Source organism: Silurus meridionalis, chromosome 1 (genome assembly GCF_014805685.1).
Source record: "Silurus meridionalis isolate SWU-2019-XX chromosome 1, ASM1480568v1, whole genome shotgun sequence".
Taxonomy (NCBI): domain Eukaryota; kingdom Metazoa; phylum Chordata; class Actinopteri; order Siluriformes; family Siluridae; genus Silurus; species Silurus meridionalis.
In genome coordinates, this window is record NC_060884.1 from 1060001 (window position 1) to 1070000 (window position 10000).

General features: G+C 42.8%; 1 protein-coding gene across 2 annotated transcripts in view; it reads left to right on the plus strand.

The window, feature by feature from the left end:
* Positions 1-4012: 4012 nt before the first annotated feature.
* LOC124378586 (neuronal pentraxin-1-like) overlaps positions 4013-10000 on the plus strand; it is a 6877-nt gene continuing 889 nt past the window's right edge. The window contains exons 1-5 of one of the 2 annotated variants that reach the window (XM_046838420.1): positions 4013-4572; positions 6029-6233; positions 7112-7356; positions 7813-7992; positions 9506-10000. The exon at positions 9506-10000 is cut by the window's right edge and continues 889 nt beyond it. In XM_046838420.1, coding sequence (XP_046694376.1) covers positions 4141-4572; positions 6029-6233; positions 7112-7356; positions 7813-7992; positions 9506-9727 — 1284 coding nt within the window. In that variant the 5' untranslated portion in view covers positions 4013-4140 and the 3' untranslated portion in view covers positions 9728-10000. Of the gene's footprint in view, positions 4573-6025; positions 6234-7111; positions 7357-7812; positions 7993-9505 lie in introns of both variants that reach the window. The other variant, XM_046838345.1, reaches the window with a different exon arrangement.

The following is a 10000-nucleotide window of genomic DNA, read 5'->3' on the forward strand; positions in this document are numbered from 1 at the left end:
ATCTTCCATCAACTCCACCTCCATGGAAAGCAGAAAAAAAAAACGAAGCAGGTTTATAGAAATAAACAGATTCAGAAAGGAATAAATAAAACACACTTTTTCTATCCTGATAAAATGGTGGTAAAGGTTGCGGGGGTGTGAACGATGCTCTTCGCTCCACAGACGACTTCTGGAGCTGTTTATTTGGAAATGTTTTGCAGTTGTTCTTCAGGGAACGATGCTTTTATATGTTCAGGAGATAGAAATAAAGAGCTGCATCACAAAACCGCTGCAGTAACACTTCAAAATGGCCGCGTTCGAGCTGGCTGCCAGGCTGGCTGTGTGTGTGTTTATAGTGTGTGTGTGTGTGTGTGTGTGTGTGGGGGTGTGTGTGTGTTGCAGTAAGTGGTGTGTGTGTGTGTGTGTGATCTATTTCTGCCATTAAAGAGAGAGTGGGCTGTAATAGAGGCCTGCATTATTCACAAATTCTCTCTGTATATATCTCTATATATCACTTTCTCAGCACTTTTTTCTCTCTATACACATCTCTCTCTCTCTCTCTTTCTTTTTTCTCTCTGTTTCACTCTCTCTCTCTCTATAAGCTGTATGTGTATGTATCTCTATGTTGATATATTTTTTGTAAAAGTTTTCTAATCTCCCATTTATTATCTCACTCACTTTTTCCTTGTTATTCGTTCTCTCTTTCTCTCTCTTTGTTTTTTCTCCATATATGGAGCAGGGGGTGGAGCTAGCCCCGCCCCCTTTATTCTACAATATCGAACCCTAGGAATTTCTTTCCATATACGGTGCAGGAGGCGGAGCAAGGCGCAGTAAAGAGGGCGTAGCCTGGACATACTATAAAGCAGAGAGCATCTTAAAGAGTGCGGGATTTGTTCACTCGTTTCTGTCCGAGAATTTTTAAAGTTTCAGAAAAATCTCTGTGGACAATTTCTGGATTCAAATCTGACTGTTCAAATCCTCTAGAAGTAAAGAACGAAGAAATTAGATGAATCCTAATTATTGACTGTCACTTTTATAAAGATTAGCTAGTTAGCGTAATGAACACTGATATCCGTTAACGTTGATTAATACGTTTATTTTGATGGATTAGCGTGTAAATGTTAGATAAGATAGATTAAGGAAAAACTCACTGCTGGAGTGGATTCAGTAAGCTCCGCCCCCTCTACGCTCCTGCTTAATACTGAACTGATCAGATGCTCGCTGACCACAAATCCAATCAGAGGGGAAAAAAAACAGTCTGAACCAAAACAAAATATTCAATTATGGCTGGTGTGGAACATAGGACACACACACACACACACACACACACACACACACACACACACACACACTCCTTCACTCCCACCACAAACTTGAACCTTTCATCATTTCCTTCAAGGGTTTTTTCATGCTCTTGTGTCTCACAATCATTAACTTTGTACCTCTGTTTTCTTTCCTCAGGAGTCTCTGCACTGACCTTCTGATCTCTCCATCCTTCTTCTAAACAACAAACAAACAATCAAATGAGAATTTTCTTTTTAAAAGAGAAATTTGTCTGCAATTTCCAATAGCTTGAGGCGGGAACGTAAGAGCTCAGAGCACACACACACACACACACACACACACACACACACACTTCACCGAATAGAGAAAAAGCAAAGTTGATTGTTTTTATTCCTCTTACTCGACAGCTTCCTGAAAACTACTGCAATTATTTATTTACGTATTTACTTTTTATACATTTATAGTTACAGTTACATCATTATTCCCTCAGCAGCCTCTCTTTATTCCAGTCTTCTACACAACAACTAATAATAATAATATAATAACAATAATAATAATAAATAATATTAACACAATACTATTTTGTTGAATATGGATTTGGGTGGCTGCAGATTATTATAAAAATGTGAGACATGAGACATAAGACGTGAGACATAAAAACAAAAACAAAGAGACAAAAAAACAAGATAAAACTGTGGACAACAACAACAGCAGCTACAGCAACTACAACAGAACCAATAGCAGCAACAACCACTGCAACAGAAACAACATCAAAAGTATCAGTGGAAGAGAAAAGTGAGATAAAATACACCATAAACGCTGAGACTCAATCCAGGTGCTGATCAAGGAACAGGTGCGAGTGATTAGTGTCATGTGACCAGGTCATGTGAAGGTGCAGCGTGTGCTGATGGGAAACATAGTCCTGACACAGTGATTCAAAAAGAGCTTTAATTCACCGGAAACAGACGTTTCTCCTTCTCCCTGGAGATATCCGTCAGATTGTTCACCTCGTATCAGTGACACAGGTGTGAGAAATCATGGGAAAGCACACACACACACACACACACACACACACACACACACACACACCACAGGCCAGAACGCTGTTTTTATTAAAAGCTGCTTTGCCAGGAGGTGGATATTACAGCAGGGACCTCTGTCTCTGTCACAGCGCTGAGAAGAATAAATCAATAAAGGGATAAGTGAGAGCAGCATGGCACTTTGTGTGTGTGTGTGTGTGTGTGTGTGTGTGTGTGTGTGTGTGTGGAAATCAAGACGATGGCTAATAAATGAAGACAAAGTGATTCAGTCCCGCATGAGAACACGCTTATTTGCATGAAAAGAAATAAACTGTTTCTAATTTCAGTACAGAAACCCATCCAAGTGGACCAGAGGTCAGAGGTCATGGATCATAAAGTTGTACACCTCCACGTCCACAGCTGCTGATTCCAGAAAACATCCAAGAGCCCAAATTAAGATCCGATTCCTTCACGGAGAATACGTCCGATCTGTAATCAGCGAGCCGCCGACTCGAGCCTTCGATCGATAACAAGGTGAATGAAGCGAGTCTTGAGGGTGAGTTCTGAGAAACACGGGCTGAGGAACCGAGCAGGTTTCAGACTGATGAATTAAACAACACCGTGCTCTGTTTTTGTGCTGATCGTGCACATGTGGAGCTGCAGGAATTTCAAGATGGGTTTGTTCATGATTATGATGATTACAGAATAACCCACTTGTGGACCAGACCAGCCTGCCTTAGAACATCTGAGCATCTCCGTACACTCCTGGTCAAAACCTGGCATCATGTGATTCAACCCAAAAAAAGCCAAAAACCCAAAGAAACAGGAAGTGGATCAGACACGCAGTGCATTCTGGGTTGCTGATCAGTTTTTGATTTACTGTATGACAAGTTCCTACAAGAACTACGAGACTCAAACCTGAGCCAAAGGACAGAGGTGTTCTGAAGATCTGGATCTGATAAACCAAATAAACACGACAGGGATATGTCTCCTCCACCAACAAATGACCTTAAACTCTTACAATAAACTTCAAAAATAGTGAAAGCTATTCAAGAAACACCATTACAAACTTTATTTAAATGATTGAGAAATCTTCAGCTCTGAAGTTCTACGCAGAACCACCGTAGGACCACCAAAGAACTGAAGAACAACGGAGGCTTTCCAAAACCAGAACGTATTTTTAGTCTTTGCCACGTCGTCTCACAGAGCCGGAGAGCGAAACAGAAGGCAGAAATCAAGCAGGTCGAAGCGTTTTACGTTTTGTTTGAGTGACGTCAGCGTTTTTTCATGTTTCAGTGCAGATGATCAACTTTTGGGAAACGATTAAAAACGAAAGAGTGGACGTGCAGCATTTTTTTGTAGAAAACACAAATCCAGACGCATGAGCAGCATCGGCTACAGCTCTTACACCATTTAAGAATCCCTTCTTCTACATTTCATCCACTCTCATCAGAAAGGAGAATCAAGCAAACATACAGAACAGATGAATTTCTGCAGATCACCTGATGATCCACACACCAATGTCCATGTGTTTCTTCAGAGGAGGACATCAGGACACTTGCACTAGCGCCCTGCTCTGTCCAACCACTGAAATGGCATTTTTTATTCTACAACAGGGGGCGTAACCAGGGGGAGTAGGGGGCGTGATATGGGCGTGGCTTTCCACACATAGTGGGCTGACGCGCGCGCTCTGCGCCCGTATATAAGCAGATACGGGCAGCGCAAAAACCCTACAACCTCCTTCAGTGCGTCGGGACCGGATACAGTAAACTCGGGGAACAGAATATAAAACTCTACACACACACACACACACACACACACACACACACGTATATATAGTCAAATCCAGAAGCTCAGAATGGAGCGCGTCTCTTGGACACTTTTGCTCCTTTGCTCCACTGCGCTTTTATGCGGTTCCGCGCAGGAGTTCGGCGCCACGCAGTTCGTGTGCACGTCGGTGCCGAAGGACGCGGATCTGTGCGCGGCCACGATGCAGAACAGCGCGCCTGCGGAGGACCTGAAGGGCACCGTGCTGCAGCTCCGGGAGACCGTCCTGCAGCAGAAGGAGACCATCATGAGCCAGAAGGAGACCATCCGAGAACTGACCGGCAAGCTGAGCCGCTGCGAGGGCGCACAAGAGGACGGAGGAGCGGCGCAGAAAGCCGGGGGACGCAGGAAGGAGCCGGGGGGCAAGAACACAATGGGGGACGTGTCCAGAACTCCCGGGGACACACTGGCGCAGCTCGGGCTCACTTTAGCCACGCTCAAACAGAGGCTGGAGAACCTGGAGGTACTTTATTCATCCGTTAGAATGGAATGGATGATTGCGGGGACAAGAGCGCAACACACACCATTCACACACAGTCCGTTCCTTTCTCCTGTGGAACGCTATGTAGAACCATAAGACAGAAGGTTCCAACCTTGCGGAACATCATTTAATTGCTTGATTATTATTATTATTATTATTATTATTATTATTATTATTATTATTATTTTGAAAGTTAGAACTCGTGAGGAACCCGTGATTTCACTCATCTTCAAATCCGCAGTGATTCTCTACAATATTCTCTTAATTGATATTTTATTTATTTATTTTATTTGATTATTTTTAGAATTGATTAGAATAATTGATTAAGATTTTTAGAAGTGGAATCAGAGAATTCAGACCTCTGCAGATGTTTATTATAATAAAAAAAAAACCATATTGTTTAATATCCTAAAGAAGGAGTTGGACCGAAATCAGAAGTGTTCATGAAACAATCTCTGATTCTAAATTGTAAAATGTAGTAAATAAGTTTGTAGCTGCAGTAGAAATCATGTAAAATATTAAAATGTAATTCAATTAAAATCAGAGCACATTTTCAGTGGAATCGGTGGAATGCAGCAGCAGGTTCAGGGAGTGAACTGATTCAGATTAGTTACAAATGATCCAAATTAACACACAAACCGGTTTCAACACTGTGTTAATTCAGCAGTAAAACAGGAACATCTGCACGTCCCTTTATGTATTGCTGATGCTCAGCGTGCCTCCTGATCTATTCCTGATCTCTTCCTGATCTCCTTCTGATCTCCTCCTGATCTCCTCCTGATCTCCTCCAGCATGTTGTTAAACGACGCGAATGTTGTGTACAGTATCGTAGACGAACGCTGAGTTCAGATGATGTGTTCCAACGTGCGCATCATCTCAGTCTAAGCTTCAAATGAGATTATCAGGTTTCTAAGTCGCCCTTCACGCAGCAGGACGTCCGGCGAGGACTTAACACACGGCTCGCAGCAGAACACCGACACGCTGTTCATGCGCAATTCTGTTCTTTAACACTTCAAAGCACCAAATCGTTCGATTCAACACTCAGATCCAACACTGTACCACGGTGTTCATGTGGACACTTATGTGGAATTTAGTAATAATTTAACACTTTGGTTCTGAAGGTGTTCATTCTACATTTAAACAAGATTTAATTCGCCTTTATTGGTGTTAATTCAGGACCATAAACACTGCTGAGTGGGGACCTGAAGCTTTACCTCTAAAATGGGTTCATTCAGTTCATTAAGACTCAACATCATAAAACTCAAAACTAAAACTCAATTAACACCATAAAAGTCGAGTTTTGCAGTGTTTATGCTCCGAGCGTGTGGTGTGAGTGATGTGTTGAGTGTTTATTCGATGCAGAGTGTTTGTTTGTAGTTTGAAGGTGTTTGCTGAACCTCGTCTGTGCTCACTTGTGTGGTGTTTAACTCCTCAGCAGTACAGCCGGACGAACGGCTCGGTGCAGGCCAACAGTCTGAAGGATTTACTGCAGAATAAGATCGATGACATGGAGAAGCAGGTTCTGTCCCGAGTCAACACGCTGGAGGAGAGTAAATCTGGAGCGAGTAACGACACAGAGCAGCGAAACCGCGTGGAGTCGACCCTGAGCACACTCCACCACCGAGTCACGGACCTGGAGAAAGGTAACACACACACACACACACACACACACACACACACACACACACACACACACACACACACACCCTGAGCACACTCCACCACCGAGTCACGGACCTGGAGAAAGGTAACACACACACACACACACACACACACACACACACACCTGAGCACACTCCACCACCGAGTCACGGACCTGGAGAAAGGTAACACACACACACACACACACACACACACACACACACACACACACACACACACACCCTGAGCACACTCCACCACCGAGTCACGGACCTGGAGAAAGGTAACACACACACACACACACACACACCCTGAGCACACTCCACCACGAGTCACGGACCTGGAGAAAGGTAACACACACACACACACACACACACCCTGAGCACACTCCACCACCGAGTCACGGACCTGGAGAAAGGTAACACACACACACACACACACACACACACACACACACACACACACACACACACACACACCCTGAGCACACTCCACCACCGAGTCACGGACCTGGAGAAAGGTAACACACACACACACACACACACACACACACACACACACACACACACACACACACCCTGAGCACACTCCACCACCAAGTCACGGACCTGGAGAAAGGTAACACACACTCCACCACCGAGTCACGGACCTGGAGAAAGGTAACACACACACACACACACACACACACCCTGAGCACACTCCACCACCGAGTCACGGACCTGGAGAAAGGTAACACACACACACACACACACACACACACACACACACCCTGAGCACACTCCACCACCGAGTCACGGACCTGGAGAAAGGTAACACACACACACACACACACACACACACACACTACATGCCCATGCATCTTTTCTGTGGTTTCCTCCAGGTCCTAAAGGCAGCAGACCCATGGATAAGTTCCAGCTGACGTTTCCATTACGCACTAATTATATGTACGCTAAAGTGAAGCGCAGTCTGCCTGAGATGTTCGCCTTCACGCTGTGCCTGTGGATCAAATCCAATGCCTCCCCTGGGGTGGGAACGCCCTTCTCCTATGCCGTGCCGGGGCAGTCCAACGAGCTCGTGCTCATCGAGTGGGGCAACAACCCCATGGAAATTCTCATCAACGACAAGGTACTGCCATTTACACTCTGACGCTCTGTTTGATCTTCTCTATCGTTCTCGTTTCATGGGGACCTTTTTTACGGAAAATACTTTCATAGTTCAATAAATTGGGTTGTTTATGGAAGGAGTCTCCAGTGTATCAACTTTGAGAGAGAGAGACTAAAGAGACTAAAGAGAGACTAAAGAGAGACTAAAGAGAGAATAAAGAGAGAATAAAGAGGGAATAAAGAGAGTATAAAGAGAGAATAGCAGAGAAGAGCATATGTTGAGAGAACGCCTGTTTATAGCTGCTATAACGTGAACAGAACGAGAACAGAAACAGCAGCCGATGTAACTATAAGCGGATAAAAATCATTGCACCTCACTGTGGGGTAAAAGAGGCGTAAAACACTCACAGCTGTTTTATTCTTCTCTACTACTAGTATTAATAATAATATTATAATCATAACGCTGGTCTATACGCAGGTCGCGAAACTGCCCTTCCTGATAAACGATGGGAAATGGCATCACATCTGCATCACGTGGACGACACGTGACGGGGTTTGGGAAGCATTTCAAGATGGAGTTCTGCGTGGAACAGGAGAGAACCTGGCTCCGTATCATCCTATTAAACCTAATGGAGTTATGGTTCTGGGCCAGGAACAGGTGAGGAACAGATTAACTAACTGACTAACTAACTAACTAACTAACTATCTATCTATCTATCTATCTATCTATCTATCTATCTATCTATCTATCTATCTATCTATCTATCTATCTATCTATCTATCTATCTATCTATCTATCTATCTATCAAATCGAATGGACTGAACTACAAACAGATCACTATTTGGCATGTGCAGCTCTGTTTAGTGTGTAGATGAGATTGTTTGATATAGATGTAGATGTCTCTGTCTGATATACAGAGAACAGAAGATGGAGATGTTCCTGATTGGAGGTTTAATAGAGTGTGAAATCTATTAGTGTGAGGTTTAGAAGTCAAGTGCACTCAGAAAGGCGTAGGGATCCGTCCAGACCTCATTTAACACAGAGAGCCTGCTCTAAAAACATTCTTAAATAATTAAAGCGTTAGGGAAATTTGTAGCTTGCTAAGGGATTTCTTTTTTGCAGTGATAAAAAAACACCAAACAAGGACGATCATGTCGGCTAGAAAAAGGATCCGGTTCGGGGATCGGTTCAGACGGAATCCCAAAGGACCGGCGTGCAGGCGGTGTACTGGGTTTTCTTTATTAAATAAAGCTTCAATTTCTAAATAATTAGTTATAATATTAATAATTAACTAATTAAAATCTCAATTAATTAACATTAACAATTAACAAACAACAATTAATTAAATGAATTCATTACAGTTTTACTTTAGTTAATATTTAATTAACAAATCAATTAATTACTGCTCTAATTAAAAACAAATAAATGACGAACCACAGTGAAACTCGTTAATGCTGAGTTAGCGATCGTGTGAGTGAAGTGTAATTTTTATTAATTTAGTGTCTTTTTCTCATCATTTTCCAACATGTCTCATAGAATCCTTGAGATTACAGACAATTTTGTCTCATTTTCACTTTCGTTTTCAGATCGCAGGAAACGTCCACGTGCTAGTCTGATTTACTGTAAGCCATCGTTAACCATCTGTGATTTTCTAGTTGCCTAGCAACAGATTATTAGGGTGTGGGTGCCATTATTTTTATCTTCAGTCACAAAAGACAAAATAAAACTTTTCATAGTTCAAAAGTGCAGAGGCGTGCAGATGGTGTGATGAAAAATATAAATAAATGTATAATTAAGTAAAATAAAAAATTCAATAAAAAAGATTCAGTTAAAAACTGTAAATGTGCAAACGTCTTTGAATTGTCTCTGAAGCGTCTCTGAATTGTCTCTGAAGCGTCTCTAAATTGTCTCTAAATCGTCTCTGAAGCGTCTCTGAAACGTCTCTGAAGCGTCTCTAAATCGTATCTAAATCGCCCCTGAAGCGTCTCTGAATTGTCTCTAAAGCATCTCTAAATCGTCTCTAAATCGTCTCTGAAGCGTCTCTGAATCGTCTCTGAAGCGTCTCTGAAACGGGCAGAAATGTGCATCTTCGCCTTGTTATTTAAAGACCTCAAAAACTGTTTCTTCATTTGTTTCATTGGGATTCACTGGGTTTCCTCCCTCCTGCTAGGACACGCTGGGCGGCGGATTTGACGCCACGCAGGCCTTCGTAGGCGAACTGGCTAATTTCAACGTGTGGGACAAGAAGCTGTCGTCTGTGGAGATCCACAACCTGGCAACCTGCAACAGCAGAGCGCAATCTGGCAATGTCCTGTCCTGGTCCGAGTCGAACATCGACGTGTTTGGCGGCGCCACTAAGTGGACTTTCGAGCCGTGCCGTACGCTCAACTGAATCACCCCCATCACCGAGAAAACACGACGCAGATCCGAGACTCGATATTTCTACAGCTTCTGTCCTTCCTCATCTTCATTTTGACAAAAAAAAAACACAAAAAAATGATGAACTGAGCACAAATTTCTATGAATTCTTACATATTTGTGTGCAAAAGAAAAAAAAAAGAATTCTTCTTGATTCTCGTCAGTCTTGAAAACTCTTTTCCTCCCTGTTGTACGTACAAAAAAAGTCTTTCTTTCTTTCTTTCTTTGTTGAACTGATTTCTTTTGT